Source organism: Myxine glutinosa, chromosome 14 (genome assembly GCF_964187855.1).
Source record: "Myxine glutinosa chromosome 14, kmMyxGlut1.1, whole genome shotgun sequence".
Classification (NCBI taxonomy): domain Eukaryota; kingdom Metazoa; phylum Chordata; class Myxini; order Myxiniformes; family Myxinidae; genus Myxine; species Myxine glutinosa.
Window position 1 is genome coordinate 46,147,075 of NC_136274.1, and position 17,272 is coordinate 46,164,346.

Sequence of the window (17,272 nt, forward strand, 5' to 3'; positions counted from 1 at the left end):
TCCTCCCACCACTCCTACCAAGCCGGAGTGAGGACGCGCACTCCCTGCGCTCGTTGTTGTTGTTGTTGTTGTTGAAGAGAACTGTGAGGAAGAGCTGCGAGGAGGTATTGGGAGGTCCTAAACTTCCTAACGGTGCCATACAATCACATTCTGGTGCAACGAAGGGTCAGAATTAATGGAAACGAATCCTTAACTGACATAGACTAAGAATAACTAGCAAGATGTCCTATCGTTGTCGACATGAGATGCGGTGGACCTGGATGCGACATTTAATGGGGGAAATAGGGGGAGGTCGGGTCTACAGAGTGTTGTTTACAGAAAATGGGACTAGGGAATGGGGGATTGGGGAGAGTTGGGAAGTCTTGAGGAAATAGGGGAATATTTACAAGCGGATATGGATGGATGCAAATCCCATACCCGCAACAATATATATATATAGTATATATATATATATATATATATATATATATATATATACAGTAGTGACCCCTAATTCCGAACGCCCCTCATCTCGAACTACTCTAATTCCGAACCGTAAATTCGAGAAAATTTTGTCCCTAATTCCGAATGTATTTCTATAACCGAACCGCCAACATAGCGTTAGCGTCGTTCATATTTCCCGCCGCGAGCGTCGAGATTTTGAAGGCTTTGAAGAACCTATTGTGCCTGCTATTGTAGCATTGGGTCAGTCCATGGGCTTGGAGGTGAGTGAAGAGGATGTGGAGGAGTTAGTGGAGGATCACAACAAGGAACTCACCACAGAAGAACTTCAGCACCTCCACAAGATGCAGCAAGAAGAAGTGGCAGTGGAAATTTATTCAGAGGAGGAAGAGGGAGCTAGTGGTAACATTTCCAGTGCTGAAATTAAAGAACTGTGCTTCCATTGGTCTAAAACACAGGCCATTGTTGAAAGGTGGCACCCTAATAAAGCAGTGGTTAATAGGAGCATTAACTTGTTCGGTGACGATGTGATTGACCACTTCAGAAAAATTAAGAAAAGTCGCCAACACCAGGCAACTTTGGAGAGGTGGTTCTCTAAAGAAAGCAAGCCTAGTGAGCCCCAACCCTCTACAAGTGGTGTTAAGAGACAAAGAGAGCAAACACCAGAAGCACAGTCATCTGATGTTAGCTTGGAAGGTGCCTCACCTTCCAAGCAATAAAACCCTCTCCCTCCTTCCTCCTCTCCAGCTTCCACATGCACCATCAGAACTCTCCACTAAGGTAAATGCAGTTATTTTCATGTTAGTACATTTATTTCTTGTTATTATTATTATTATTATTTGATATTTAGGGCATTTACTCATCTTATTTTACCTTGAATCATGTGTATTTGCAGTTAACAGTGTCTTGATAATGGATTTTTGGGGTCCAGGAACGGATTAATTCACTTTCCATTATTTCTAATGAGGAAAATAGTTTCTAATTCCGAACTTTTCCCAATCCGAACTTCCGCTGGAACGAATTAAATTCGGATTTAGAGGTCCCACTGTATATATATATATATATATATATATATATATATATATATATATATTAGCCATTAGGGTTTAAACCCCATGACTCAATTGATCATAACATCTGAAATTATATATTGTGCTTCTGAAAACTGATTTGAACTCAGCTGCAGAGGCTGGTGGACAAAATGTGGTTTCTAGGCTCGAGGTGCAGGATACAGGAAAAACCTGTGGATCCTTAGCCCAGTAAACAAGTCCTTGAATGTATGTGCCAGACATAAGATAAATAGCCCACAACCCACGTACAGGGAAAAACATGTTGCCAAACGCCTTCTTCACAAAGGGAATAATTAATTATATATCTTTGTAGTTTCCAGTGTGTCTCCTAAATCAAGGACGTAACCAACCTTGGAAAAGAAATATAGACATTACATATCCTTTGATTGTTATTGTATTCAGCATGTGTATTCAATCATTAATCTACTATTATGCCTAGTGTCAAGAAAACCATTGAAGGTATTATGAGAACATTTCCTTCGGCCTGCGCTCGGGTCTGATGTGTTTAGATAAAGAGCCAAAAAAGGTCACCCTATCCTATGCTTACATCTTTTCAGTCTAAGTTTGGCCTTCTGCAGGAAGGGACGATGGTAGGTGGGTCTTTACGGCCCAGTTTCCTTTGTCTTTAGCGCAGACTCTTATCTGATATTTTTGCTATATATGAAATGCCTATTTGCTGATTTTGCAGCGAGTGTCTTGAAAATGCCCGCTGCGTGTCAGGCGGTGCATTCTTGAGCCTTGCTCCACACTGTGTGTTTGTAATCGATTTTATTAAACATTGCTGCTCTGATCCTTGTTCTTCTTCCTTCCCTTGAGGTCATTGACCCCCACAAACCTGGTGGCAGCGGTGGGATCATCCAGGTGTGCAGACGAGGTGGTCCCTCACGTTCCAGGTCGGGAAGGAGGCCCTGCCGGCATCTAATTTGGGTAAGCAGTTTTTGCACATCGAAATTGAAAGCCTCCTACCTTACTTTGGATGTGTGGACCTCTGTCGGCTGTACTACCTGGCTTGTATTCCGAACCATATTTCGTTTAACCAGAGCAGCAGTGGGTAACGAATCGATTATACAGGGCGCCCGAGATAAGGAGGGATACCCCTCAGGTAAGCTCCCTGCGTGGGAAGCAGGTAGACCCCTATGTGGGTGATAGATAATAGGTGTTAAGTTTACTCCGGCGTGAGAACTGTGTTTAAGGTTAGAGATCGGGGGGCGACCCGATCTTAGGACTACCAGGAGGGATTAACCCAAGAAGGTAGAAAGATGGGTAATAAGGTAGGAAAGGAGGGAGAGCCTTTGAAGAACACTCCAGCGTTTTACATGAAAAGAGAACATGGGTATGCTGCTTTGCAACCGGGCAAGGCATGGGCTGTATTGACCAAGGGTCTGAGTACGCCTTGGCCAGAGGAAGGGTCATTTGCAATAGACAAGTTGGATGTGCTATATGGGGTTTTAGATGCCCTAGAGAAGAAGAAGAAGAGACTCCCACCTGATTCATGGAAGGTCTATAGTTGGTGGAAGGTGGAGGCCTTGAAGAGACAGGCAGCCTCCAGACAAGCGAGTTTGCGAGGAGAGTTGGGGAAATACCAGGATGAGCGAAAACAGGGTCGAAAGAAGCAGGATAAACAGATGAAGGCGCTCGCAGCACAGACAAGCCAGAGGCTAATGGTAGCCCGGATTAATTCCGATGAGGAGGAACAGGATGAGGAAGATGAAATCCCTGTTTCCTATTCCCCCCATGGTCCAGTCCCAGGATCTAAGGCACGTACCCGACACCAGGGCGCTGTAGGGGAAACAAATGGGAGACCCCCTCGAGTTCAAAAGACCCCACAACCATCAGCCCCTCAGGTCGAGGACGATGGAGATAGTGGCACAGACACCCCGGGGTTTCCACCCCCGATAGGTCCAGGTCAGAAAGTATACCCTTCACTAGTGGAGTATCAGGCACCAGTGGAACGTGCGATAGAAATAAAGGGGGTGTTCCCCATGCGATGTGCGGGACTAAATGCAAACGGCGTGGTAGTGAGGGTACGGGTGCCTTGGAAGGAATCTGATTTAATGGCCATGCAAAGGAGGGTTCAGGAAATGTTAATCGACCAACCCATGGAGATAATACACTTGCTTCGCGATTGGGTTACAGATGATGCCCCGGATTGGAGAGATATTTGTCATTTGGGAGCATCCGTCTTACCACCAAGGGTATGGGAGAAGGCCAAAACTCTTTCATTATGGCCAGCAGACGACCCCATAGCTCGAGTGCCACCCCTGGGAGGACCCGAGTGGGTCACCCTGAAAAATCTTCTCCTGACTAGCATTGGTCAGGCGCTAGCGCCACCTGGAGGACCAGATTGGGGAAAAATTGGCAACATAAAGCAAAAGGCAGGAGAATCAATCGGCGATTACCGAGAGAGAATAGAAAAAGCAATAGCTCGATGGGGCGGATTAGGGTTAATCCAAATCGGGGACCTACCCGCTCCCCTGGTGAACAATTACCTAGTAGAAGGGCTTCGGCCCGCACTAAAGAAACAAGTGCATGCCGTCCTTTTCGGTTGGAAAGGAATGGGGACCAATGAATTATGTACGAAACTTGAACAATGTCCGGGCTCCGCCTCGGAGGAAAAGAAGGAAATTAAGGAGGAAATGTTGCAGATGTTGGTAAGGGAAAAATTGGCCCAGCAACAAGAACAACGGGGAGCAAGAAGAAGAAACAAAAGGGGGCAGAAATAATGGGAAGTGACAGTGAGAGTGGGTCAAGTGATGACGAGACACTCGGTCCGGCACTGCAGGCAGCTGTGATGCAAGTACCCCGGGGACCACAAGGACCTAGTGAGCCAGGGAATCAGACGTGGGGACAACCCCAACAACCCCAATGGGCCGCTCCACCATGTTCTGTGCTAGGTCCCCCGCCGGCCTATTGGCCACCACAAACACCCATGCCAGGATGGGCACCGCAATGGGGACCCTCCAATATGGGCCCCACCCCATGGGTTACCCCCAATTCGGGCATGCCATACGGGCCTTGTGCTCCAGGCCAACAAATGCCGAGGGGAGGGCAAGGGCGCCCACCTCCCTACAAAGGGAGGCGAAGGCCAAACCAACAAAACCAACAGGGGGTTCCAGGACAGGGACCCCCAGGGAGAGGGGCATGCTTTGAATGTGGGCAAATGGGCCACTGGAGACGGGATTGTCCAAATTGTCCAAGGGGACCACGAGGGCCCCAGGGACAGCAAGGGCCGTCATATGGAAACGCCTATTGACGGGACGAATGCGGGCCGCCAAAGGAATGTCCATTGATAACGATGACCCCAGATGAGGAACCGACCTTGATGTAAATGGACAGCCACTAGAATTCTTAGTGGATACTGGTGCGACTCGCAGTTCTATCAATAAGGGACAACTACCTACCTTGAAACCCACACACAAGAGCGTCCAAATCCAGGGCGTTTCGGGAAAATTAGAAGCTCTCCCCGTATCAAAAGAGGCCCGAGTAATGTTCGGACCGCTAGAAGCTAAGCATGCATTTCTCATGACCACTACTGCCCCAACTAATTTACTAGGACGGGATTTGCTGTGTCGATTAGGTTGTAACATTGCGTGCACCAAAGAAGGTGTATACGTCGACGTCGGAGAATCGAACCGCGATTTGTTAATGATGGCATTACAGCGAGCCAGCCCCACCGTGTATTGGTGGCGGTTGGAGGAAGGGGCTCTAGCAACATGGACCCATGTGATCGACATGATTGGCGCGCAGACGCAAGAAATTCGCGATTGGCTAGAAGAACACCACATAGCCACAAAATTGAAATACAACCCGCCGCACTGCACCGCATGTTATGACGCGACTGGGAGCGATGATTATTATTTAGACATGGTTGCGGCAGCCTTAGGGGAAACCTCTGATCTTCAATTATCACACATATGGATTGGCCGAGAGGGAATTGGGATTACGGTAACCTTGTCGCCGCGCCAGAGATCGAAGGCTAAGTACCCCGAGGGGATGGAAGCGCATGTTACCCTTAGCACCACCAGAGGATGGCCACCCGAGAGCATTGGATGGATGATGGACCGACTGCGGAAAACGCCAGTAAGGCGTCGATACAATGTTGAACACCGAACGGTCCATGTGTTGGAAAACAATGAAGGGTTCATAATTAATTTGGCACCTCAGGACAGACGAGTTAGATTTGAGATGGTGGAACTACCACCCAAAGCAGCACACATGGTTAGAGCGGTCCCCACGACCCCAGGGGACTCCGATGGGTTGCTCGACACCGTCACCCCGTCACTATGGGCGCAACACGAGAATGAAGTAGGGCGCATTAGGGATGCACCCCCGTTGGTGATTCCAATTTAAGAGAGGTTACCTTTACCACACATTCGGCAGTACCCACTTCGGCACGAGGCCGACGCAGGCATTTTTCCGGTGATAGAATCGCTCGTGCAGCAGGGAATAATAATCGAAACCAACAGCCCATGTAACACCCCAGTTTTCCCAGTGCCAAAACCAATGACAGGAAAGTGGCGATTTGTGCAGGATTTGCGGGAGATTAACAAAATAATTCAGGGTATTCATCCGGTTGTACCAAATGCAGAAGTTCTGATGACTTCCATTCCGCCAGAGGCTACACATTTTACAGTCATAGACTTGTGTTCCGCCTTCTTTTCAGTGCCAATAGCTCCAGAGTCCCAGTACCTCTTCGCTTTCACCTTTAGGGGGAGACAATTCACCTGGACAGTGCTTCCGCAGGGTTTTGCAGATAGCCCCACCTTGTTTTCACGGGCGCTGCACCGCGATCTCGCGGATGTCCAGTTGGAAGGCGGCTCGGTGCTGTTGCAGTACATCGACGACTTATTAATCTGCTCTCCATCCAAGGCAGCCTGCGAGACGGATTCACTAGCGCTGTTAAATGCGCTCGCCGAGAAAGGCCACAAGGTAGGCCGGGAGAAATTGCAATTTGTGCGGGAGATAGTTACATACTTGGGACACACGATTTCGCATGGGAAACGTGAGCTCAACGCGAGCCGGGTCACTGCCATCATGGAAACCCCGTTGCCTCGTACACAAAGGGAGGTGTTGCGATTTTTGGGAATGGCAGGGTACTGTCGTACATGGATAATTGACTATGCGTTACTAGCAAAACCTCTGTATGAGGCGACGAAAAACGACCAGCCACGGATGGTGAAATGGACTGACAATCGAATACGCTGCTACGAAGGGCTCAAACGAGCCCTGGTAACGGCCCCAACCTTGGGCCTTCCCGACTATAAAAAGCCCTTCACACTTTTCACCCATGCAGTAGGGGGATTCGCGCAATCCGTGTTAACTCAGACTCATGGAGATAAGGAACGTCCGGTAGCCTATTTCAGCAAAAAGCTTGATGCGGTAGAACAAGGCTTTCCGCTGTGCTTACAAGCCGTGGCGGCTGCTCGATACGCAGTTGAGCGGACGGCCGACATAGTAATGGGACATGCGGTCCTTTTACAGGTACCGCATTGCGTTCATACGCTACTACAACAGCGAAACACACAGCACCTCACAGCCACTCGACTGATGCAATACGAAACGGCATTAATTATGGCACCTAACGTGACGGTGATGCGGTGCACCGTTCTTAACCCAGCGACACTTTTGCCAACAAAGGAGGAGGGAGTCCCGCACGTTTGTACGGACGTGGTCCAGTTAATATCGACGGTAAGGCCTGACTTACAGGACACTCCGCTACAGGAAGCCGATCACACCTATTACGTCGATGGTTCAGCCAAACGGGCATGGGACGGATCCCTGTTATCTGGGTACGCAGTATGCTCGGATACAGAGACGGTCGAAAGCGGCCGCCTCCCGCCCACCTGGTCAGCACAACAAGCTGAACTGTACGCACTCACGAGAGCGTGCGAAGTAAGCGAGGAAAAGGCAGTAACAATTTATACTGACTCGGCATACGCACACGGAGTGGTCCACGACAAAGGGGCCATATGGAAAATGAGAGGGTTCCTCACTTCAGCGGGAGCACTCATCAAAAATGGGGACTTAGTGCGAAATCTGCTTCATAGTATTATGCTACCACGTGAAATAGCTGTAGTTAAATGCCGAGGTCACCAGCGTACAGACGACACTGTGGCCCGCGGAAACGCCCGAGCCGGCGAAGCAGCAGGACAAGCGGCAAACCAACAGGTTGGGTATAATATGCCAGTAGTTACGCGCAAACAGGGCGCTAAAGCGACCGCCCAGGTAGACGTTCCGACACCCGCACCTACAGAGTTCGATGTAATACAATTACAAGCCACGGCCTCAAACGTAGAACATCAAGATTGGATTAAATTGGGAGCTCAGCGCCCCGCGGAAGGACAAATGTGGACGATTAACGACAAACCCGTGGCACCGCGAGCTTTATTGCCATGGTTGGCACGCATGGCGCATCAAAATGGCCATGTGTGCCATAGGGGGGTGATGAGGCAGGTCACTTCCACCTGGGCAGCCCCAGGCCTTTCGACTGTGGTTACCATGGTCTGTCGCTCGTGCGCTATATGTCAACGGCACAATAGGGGGGCTCCCCCCAGGCGCCGCCACAACGCGGGCCACCCGGCTCCGGTCGGGCCGTTCTGTCATATCCAGTTCGATTTTTTCAATTTACCACCTTGTATGTCCTTTAAGCATGTATTGGTAGTGGTGGACATGTTCACCAAGTGGGTAGAGGCCTACCCGTGCGTTAAGGCTGACGCTATAACGGTGGCCAAGTGCCTTTTGCGGCACTTCATATGTCGATTCGGAGTCCCGCAGAAAGTGTCATCCGATCAGGGCGGGCACTTCACAGGGGACGTCATTAAAGCCGTGTTAAAGGCCTTGGGGGTGATACAGTCGTTCCACTGTGTTTACCACCCACAATCGGCGGGACTTGTAGAACGAACGAATGGCACACTGAAAGGTAAGTTGGCAAAGATTTGCGACGAGACAGGCCTTAAGTGGCCAGAGGCCCTTCCGCTAGCGTTAATGAGCGTGCGCTCCACTCCAGGGCGCACCACTGGTCTCTCTCCGCACGAGATATTGATGGGTCGGCCCATGAGTTTGCCGGTATCGGCGCCAGTGGATATGGCAGCACTTGAATTACCTATCATGGATGACATGCTTTTAAAGTTTTGCATAGGTCTGTCCCATGTGGCGCGCAGCATACATGAACGTGTTCGGGAGGCCCTGCCGGAGCCAACAAGCAAGCCTATCCACACCTTCGAGGCAGGAGATTACGTGCTGGTGAAGCATTTCACCCGTAAGACTGCGCTCGAACCAAGGTGGACGGGGCCATTCCAAGTTCTCCTGACCACACCAACAGCGGTGTTTTGTGAGGGCAAGTCGTCCTGGGTACATGCCACACATTGTAAGTTGGCCATACCCACAAACACAGACACCACAAACGCACCACCACAGATCGAGGATGCCGCACCACCGCCTGTTAGGGGTGGCGATCACACTTAGTTTAATATACCGCTTTGCCAGCAATGCACCTGCCGTGTCACGCCTCAAGTGGGGGGACATGAGGGCATGGGCGGACACGGAGACATATGCATATGGCGACCAAACCGTTAAGGTCCACCGGCAGAGAGTTATCTGGGGTCAGAGGATAAATATACCCTGCTGCCCCGTAAAGGAAGACGTATGGACACAGATAATGTGGAGGGCGTTGTACACAGACTCACATGGAAGGAAGACAGGTTTTGCTGCCCTCAGTCGTATAAAGCAAGCGCCACGACAAGGCGGCACACCAATAGTAAACATGGCCAGGGCAGGTTACAAATGGGGAAAGGACTCGAACAATTTAACCACGCATGTATTACTGAACAGCGGCACTACTCTGTTATTACAATGTGAATTCATGACCTCACAGAGCTCCCCCTACGCCTACAGGCCACCATGCATCTCACACATATTAACTCCGCACCCACGGATCGAAAGCAAGAAAAAGCCAAAGGAAAACACGTATTGGACAGTGACCCGTGCAATGGCGAAGGTACAGAACCGATCACGTTGTTGGGCGTGTATGCATTTTCCTCACACCAGTACGACAGGGATAGAGATGGTAGTGCTGCCCCTGTCCCTACGAGATATGTGCTCAGGACCCTTGCGTACCCCATGTTTGACCACAACCTTGGAGCTGATAGGCCCAAAACCCCCAGCAGTGTGTTCCCGGGAGTTTCGATATACCCCACCCATTAAGCAGGCTTTGTTAGACAAACCACCTGACCCAGTCTGGGTGACAGAGCAAAAGGGACGGGTGTGTCTTATAGGAAAGGGACACGTTCAGATGGGAACCTCGGAATGCACCCATACCCTGCCATCCGCTAATCTGCCATCCGACGCCAGAGGGAGACAAAAGGGAGGCCCCCTTGTAATAACCATAGATGACCAGGCCCAGCATAACGTAACCAAGCTAATCATATCTTGGGGAGCACCAAGCGCCACCCGCGTTGAAATTAGTAAATGCATGGCCTCGGCCCTTATCCCACCCCATGGAGTGATGTTTATTTGCGGAAATAAGGCATATCCATACCTACCCGAACAGTGGGGAGGGACTTGTTATCTGGGATCCATCTTTCCCAAGGTAAATTTGGTAGATCATTTTAATGAAACAGGGTACACCCCTACCCACGAGAGGAAGAAACGATTCTCCCTTTGGAACCCGGATGGAACAGTAAGACTGGACGGACGTTGGTGGCAGGTTCTACTAGGAGCATTTTTTCCCCAGGCGGGAGTGACTATGAATGATTGGCGAATAGATAGTCTCGCATTAGTAATGGAACGAATTGGAAACGAAACCCGAATCGCAGAACTACAATTGGAAGACGAATTAGTGCATATGCGAACGATGGTGATGCAGAATCGAGTGGCTTTGGATATGTTGTTGGCAGAAAAGGGAGGAGTATGTGGGGTAATCGATGGAAAATGCTGCACATATATCCCCGATCACTCGGAAGGAATAGAGGCCTCAATCATTCGGCTTAAGGCCGTGACCCAGGATCTCACGGATAGCCGAAAGGGAAGGGAAGAACCCAATAATGTATGGTCCAGCATATCAGCCTGGTTCAGAGGATGGACAGGGGTCATTGTAAAATGGCTATTGACAGGCCTGGCCATAGTCGTGGGAATCGTACTCGCCGTGGTTATAATGAAATCCCTAATCATGATTTGTGTGAGAAAATGTTTCACAGGATGGACCCCATCCACCGCCACCAACGAGATGTTACTTTCACTATATGGGAAGGATCCAAAGGCCATTGGTGAACCGGCCAACTCTATCGTCTCGGACCCCGACGAATGTGTTGATGGCCTCGACGCTTCGTGGCAAGAGGATGTGGCTTTAGGGGTCTATGATTCCTGGCTTGAAATCAATGAACCTGTTGATGCGTGGGATTCTGATGATGATTATGATTTTGATTGGGATGATTTTACCTGTGATTTAGAAAGTGTAGGTTCTTTTAAGAGCTATTGCTATTATGCCAGTAGTGAGGAGCGGATGGCAAACATGTATCCGGGATATCCGGGAGAACCACCTTCACCACCACTTACACCACCCGTAACAAGCAATTTGGGATCGTCTCAGCTTAAGGCACCCAACACCTTGAATACTGACGTTGATACAGACTATGTGGAGATGGAGATTTGTGATTATGAGGAGATGGATATTGGTGATGATGAATGTGCCTCCTTTTCTTCCACAGAGCAATCACACGTACAAGGCTTGATGGCATTGGACGTCGATTGTTTGCCCTGATTCGCGAGGACCACACCTGCATAAGGAGGGCCCCTAATCTGGCTGGCAACTGGGTCGCACCTACGCTGGGACGAGGGTGGATTCGGAATCCGGCCGGGCGGCAGCTATCTCCTAACCAGGCGCCTTCGTCGCGAATTATGGCTAACAATTTATGCGTTGAATGTTAGACGGCCAGTTAGGGCCGGTATCTCTCTCTGAGCATGCGTGACGCTTTGTCGCGCCTGGCATGTGACTGATTGGGATGCTGACCACTGGGGTATACGGTGGCTTTTCAAGGAGTTGTCTTGTAAAGACAAAGGGAGGAACTGTTAGCCATTAGGGTTTAAACCCCATGACTCAATTGATCATAACATCTGAAATTATATATTGTGCTTCTGAAAACTGATTTGAACTCAGCTGCAGAGGCTGGTGGACAAAATGTGGTTTCTAGGCTCGAGGTTCAGGATACAGGAAAAACCTGTGGATCCTTAGCCCAGTAAACAAGTCCTTGAATGTATGTGCCAGACATAAGATAAATAGCCCACAACCCACGTACAGGGAAAAACATGTTGCCAAACGCCTTCTTCACAAAGGGAATAATTAATTATATATCTTTGTAGTTTCCAGTGTGTCTCCTAAATTAAGGACGTAACCAACCTTGGAAAAGAAATATAGACATTACATATCCTTTGATTGTTATTGTATTCAGCATGTGTATTCAATCATTAATCTACTATTATGCCTAGTGTCAAGAAAACCATTGAAGGTATTATGAGAACATTTCCTTCGGCCTGCGCTCGGGTCTGATGTGTTTAGATAAAGAGCCAAAAAAGGTCACCCTATCCTATGCTTACATCTTTTCAGTCTAAGTTTGGCCTTCTGCAGGAAGCGACGATGGTAGGTGGGTCTTTACGGCCCAGTTTCCTTTGTCTTTAGCGCAGACTCTTATCTGATATTTTTGCTATATATGAAATGCCTATTTGCTGATTTTGCAGCGAGTGTCTTGAAAATGCCCGCTGCGTGTCAGGCGGTGCATTCTTGAGCCTTGCTCCACACTGTGTGTTTGTAATCGATTTTATTAAACATTGCTGCTCTGATCCTTGTTCTTCTTCCTTCCCTTGAGGTCATTGACCCCCACATATATATATATATATATATATATATATATATATATATATATATATATATATATATATATATATATATATATATATATATATATATATATATATATATATATATATATATATATATGTACATATATATATATATATATATATATATATATATATATATATATATATATATATATATTGTTACGGACACGGCTGGGATGTTGTTTGCCGAGCGGATGGCCGCCGCGCCCGAACAGTTACCCCGACTAACCCGATTCCTGAACGTTGGCCAAAATCGCGCCACAGATATTCAATGGGGAAAAGACTAAAGCGAAGGATGTGAAGAAGAAGAAGACAGAAGTAGGGAATACGGATATAATTTATTTGCTATTTACAACCAAAAGTAACCAAGGAGAAGGAAGGATAATAAAATAATTTACAGAAGAATCAAAGAGACACAGTGAAAATCGCTAGCTTATCTAAACAGGCTTAATTAATACCCTGGACAGAACAAACAAGACGGACTCACACGGGGAATTGCAGAGTGGATTGGCTGGAAGGAGGTGGGTGGCTGGAGGGGGAGGAAGGCACGGAGCTGGCTGGAGCTTGATCCCGCACGGGACGTCTGGCTGGACCTCGACGGCCGCCGATGCCACCGATCCTGTCGTGTGCGCGGGGTAACGGGTCGGAGCTGCTTGGTGGAGCCAACGCTGCTGGTGGGGGGTCTGGCGTGACGGGTTCTCTCTCCCTCTCTCACAAACTCCAGGACTCTTTCTCTCTTTGCTTCGCTTCGCCCCTTCTCTCCTCTCTCTTTCTTAGTCCAACCCAGTCCAACAACTTCCTCTCTTGCTTAGTCCAACTCTTAGTCCAACTCTTCCTCTCTTGCTTAGTCCAACAACAACTTCTCTTCTCTTGCTTTCGCGCGCGCTCTATATAGCGCCTCAGGCGATCAAGCCGCTGGTGTCCAGGACACGCCCATCGGTGAGCTCGCCTCAGCCCTGATTGGTCGGCACGGCCCTCTGGCTCCGCCATTGATGACGATGGGCGGGCACGCCCTGGAGTCGGCAGCTCCTCCCCCTTCTTCTCCAAGCCGACCTCGTGGCGAATGGAGTCGCGGAGGGAACAGTTGGCAATTGTTGGAAGGGGAATGTGAATGAAAGGGGATCTACTCTTATTTCACTTGGTGCAATGGAGTATTTAAATTAATGGAAGACACAGCCTTACACTAATACACATAATAAGGATATAACTACTGAACAGGGATATATGGTGTCCTTCGTGTATGTTTTATGGAATTAACTACAGGAACGCCCTTTGACCTTTATACAACAGACTGGAGGCAGGAGGGTCCAGAATAAAGCAATAAAAAACAATTTAAAAAAACACAATCCTCATATCAACAATATATATATATATATATATATATATATATATATATATATATATATATATATATATATATATATATATATATATATATATAGTTACGTGCTCCTCCCCGACCCCCTGGTCACGGTGTACCTCTGAGCCCCGAGAGGAGCCACGGCAGAAACATATGTTATTCTGTGTCAAAAATCAATAGGGAAACCACACCAATGGTTATCAACAAACAAATATTGTATTCAAAATCACACAAGAATAACGATACAACAATAATAGCAATCAAAAGTACAATCAACACATCTTATGATGGTACCATCAGCCAGTATAGGATAGTTCACTGTGCTCCAAGTGAGTGAAAAAAAAAAACATCCCCCAATGTCTCTATAGCTCAAAGTTGATCCCCTCCAGTGATCATTAGAGCGATGTCGAATCGAAACCTGAACCCCGTTCAGATGACGGGCCTGGTCACACCGCCGAAACAACAGAAAGGCGTATGCGGCCAAAGCGGCGCAAAGAGTCACGTGGTCCAAAACTGCGTAAAGCAAACTCAAGGCGAATGGGAAATCCAAAGGCGCCACTGCGTAAGGCAAACTCAAGGCAAATGGGAAATCCAAAGGCGCCCTCCAGGTCTGAACTTTCACGGCTCAGTCAGCAAACCTCAAATTAATCTTCCAAAAGCCACGGTGCACACACACACACACACATCAGATACGTCTGAAAGCGGTGGAAATGGCTGACGAAGCAAATACCTTGCTTGACGCACGAAGCGCACGAATCAAAATGGCCGACGGCTCGTTCCCGAGTCGCAACGACCCGGCGATGATTCTTCAGAATCCCAACGCCAAACCTGACACCCAGGTTGATCAGTCACAGCAATAACCCCTATCGCAGGAATTCCTATCCAAGAAATTCAAAGTTCACTCGTGACTCTTGCTCGACAACGTTCGATCCAGAACGCAAAGCAACCAGCTTCTTGTCCGACCTTTCGCTCCTTTCTTTTTTTCTCACCTCCTCTTCTTCTTCGTCTTCGTCTTCTGTTCCCGATCCGGTTTCCTGTTTCATTTAACATTAACCTTTTACCTTTTGACAATAATAATGGCTATTTCCCTCAATTCCCTCAAACCCTCAAACCTCAAACCACAAACCCTCAAACCTTTCCCTCAAACAATAATAATAATAATACATAGAACCAGAAATGTTTCAAGTGGATGAAAACCACAACACCGGAAGTGATGAATCCGTAACAATATATATATATATATATATATATATATATATATACTTGCGAGGTACCCGTGGGAAGCCAAAAGTCAAAAGCAAACGAGTGGGAAGCCAAAAGCAAACAACCAATGCGGAAACGGTGAATGCTAAACCATGGAACCAATCAATATTCCACATTCCTGTGCCACCTTCAGTCGAACGTAAGACATGGACAGTGTGAAGGACTTAGGCAAACAAAGTACCCCGTCTGAATGGTTCTATCCCCAGTCAAAGGCAAATACGTGAATGTCAAAGTTAGAAAGTAGAAACCCTTACGTCATTTCCTTATTCATATAAACTCGTTATCTCTATTTTCTTTCCAAACAGCATCATTCAAATCATACATTAATACCATAACAAAATACTGTGTTAAATCACGATTAATTGAGATAATTATCAAAGCATCCCATTGTATACATAAAACATACACACACGCACACTTTATCAAGAAAATGACCAAATACCTGCAGGACCTCAAAAATGAGGTTGAGAGATATTTGAAGTTGAAGAGCATCGAAATTGTACCATTGGTAATTGGAGCAACAGGAATGGTAAAGAAGAACCTCACTGAGATTTTGAAAACCATCCCCAGGAATATTACCACAAATGAACTACAACTGGAGGCAATCCTGGGTTCGGTGACAATCCTGAAAAGATCCCTTGGAAAAAAAATTCTGATAAAGAGTTGAACAGCTTGGTCCATGAAATGTGACCCCTTACCGAAGAGGAGATGGATACTTTGGGTCCTGGGATGACACGGTTCCACCTCCTGAAACCCGCAAATGGATACAACAAACAACGATACACCCATCAGTGGTTGAAATCCCGACTGAGACAGACCGAAGACTTTAAAAATTGTTTGTGCTGCTTCCTTGCTTGGCGTTCAGTATTGTAAAAAAAAAAAAAAGATAGAGCACAGACAAACAACGTCAATAAGACAATGGCAAACCACCCAGTTCAGCCCTTGTGAAAAAACTGTTTCGGCGACACCATCGTTATTTAAAGAGTATGGTAAATCAATATACTGTATACATCCTTTTTCTTACCGAAGACAAGATATAAACCTTGGATTCGCAATACTGGGACAAACAATAAATTTCAAAGTTTGTGTTCAGCTCTCAAGCTTTAAGCTCGGAGTTTGTAGACCTGGTGGATTTTTTTTTATGACCTTCCCTTTTATTCCTTCACTCTTCTTTGTTCAAAATGGAATCATCGAGGGTCGAAGAAATTACCAGCCCACGCAGCTCTAACAAAACCGAGCAAGGATCTAATTAGGTGAAACACATGCCGAGAACAATGGAGAAAATGAAGAATATTTAGCAAAGGCACATGGGCTGCCATTTTCAGGTGCGCCCTGTGACATTTTCACCAGGGACTCCCACTCCTACAACCCTTACCCCATCCACAGGTTGGATTGCATCGACAGGTGGAGAACCATAGGGTATCAAACCATGAGACAATCAATATCTCTTGCACTGCACCCAACAAGGTGTTTCTATTTTGTTTCCTTCTCGTGTGACATCCTCAAAACTGCTGTGGCAACAGGTGTACACCATGATGAAAAAGCATGCCACCTGCGTGCGCATTGCGAGCGTCTCCTTGTCGCTAAATGGCAGTGACAAATCAACCGCTCTTTACCCTGTGGATAGGCATGCCCATTATTGATTATGGGCATCAATCACGTCTCATCCCATTTAAGCCGCGCACCTGCTGCCATTGCGATACACCTGCCTCGATAGCACTGCCAGTCGTGTCGGAACCGGCCATTCTCCGCCAAGAGAAGCGAGCGTCTTCAATCGTTTCTCGTGGTGTTGCGCTTGCTTTCCGAAGGTCACAGATTTTAATCTTCAAATCATGTCCTGATTGATGGCTCAAGTGTGAATGACAAAATTCGATGGATGGACCTTGCAAAGGTGACCAACATGTGTCCGACCGAGCACAGCTGGCTGGTGACATATTACTCTTCCTCTTCTAAGGTGACTGGAGTGTAAAGCAAACGTACTTTCAGTTCAAAATGATTACTTTACTCAACTAGAGAGCTCATAGAACACGTTACCCCGTGGGTCTTGAGAAACAAGAACATCGGCAGGGTCTACGAGCGGAAAATTTGATTCGTCGGAATGATGTGAAATGTCGTAATAGTTACCTCCACCACCAAAGGTGGATGGAGGTTATGTTTTCAACGCTGTCTGTCTGTTTGTCCGTTTGTCTGTCTGTCTGTCCGTTTGTGAACAAAATATCTCAAAAAGTTGTGGACGGAATCGGAC

The 17,272-nt window shown here is 47.4% G+C and overlaps 1 protein-coding gene across 1 annotated transcript; it reads left to right on the forward strand.

Moving 5' to 3' along the window:
- The first annotated feature begins 2,377 nt into the window (after positions 1-2,377).
- LOC144888774 (uncharacterized) lies at positions 2,378-16,670 on the forward strand. The gene is made up of 4 exons (XM_078767968.1): positions 2,378-2,438; positions 8,672-9,973; positions 10,706-10,962; positions 16,551-16,670. Exons 2-4 carry the CDS (start codon positions 8,866-8,868, stop codon positions 16,668-16,670), a joined length of 1,485 nt encoding a protein of 494 aa, XP_078624094.1. The 5' UTR covers positions 2,378-2,438; positions 8,672-8,865.
- The last annotated feature ends 602 nt before the right edge of the window (positions 16,671-17,272 follow it).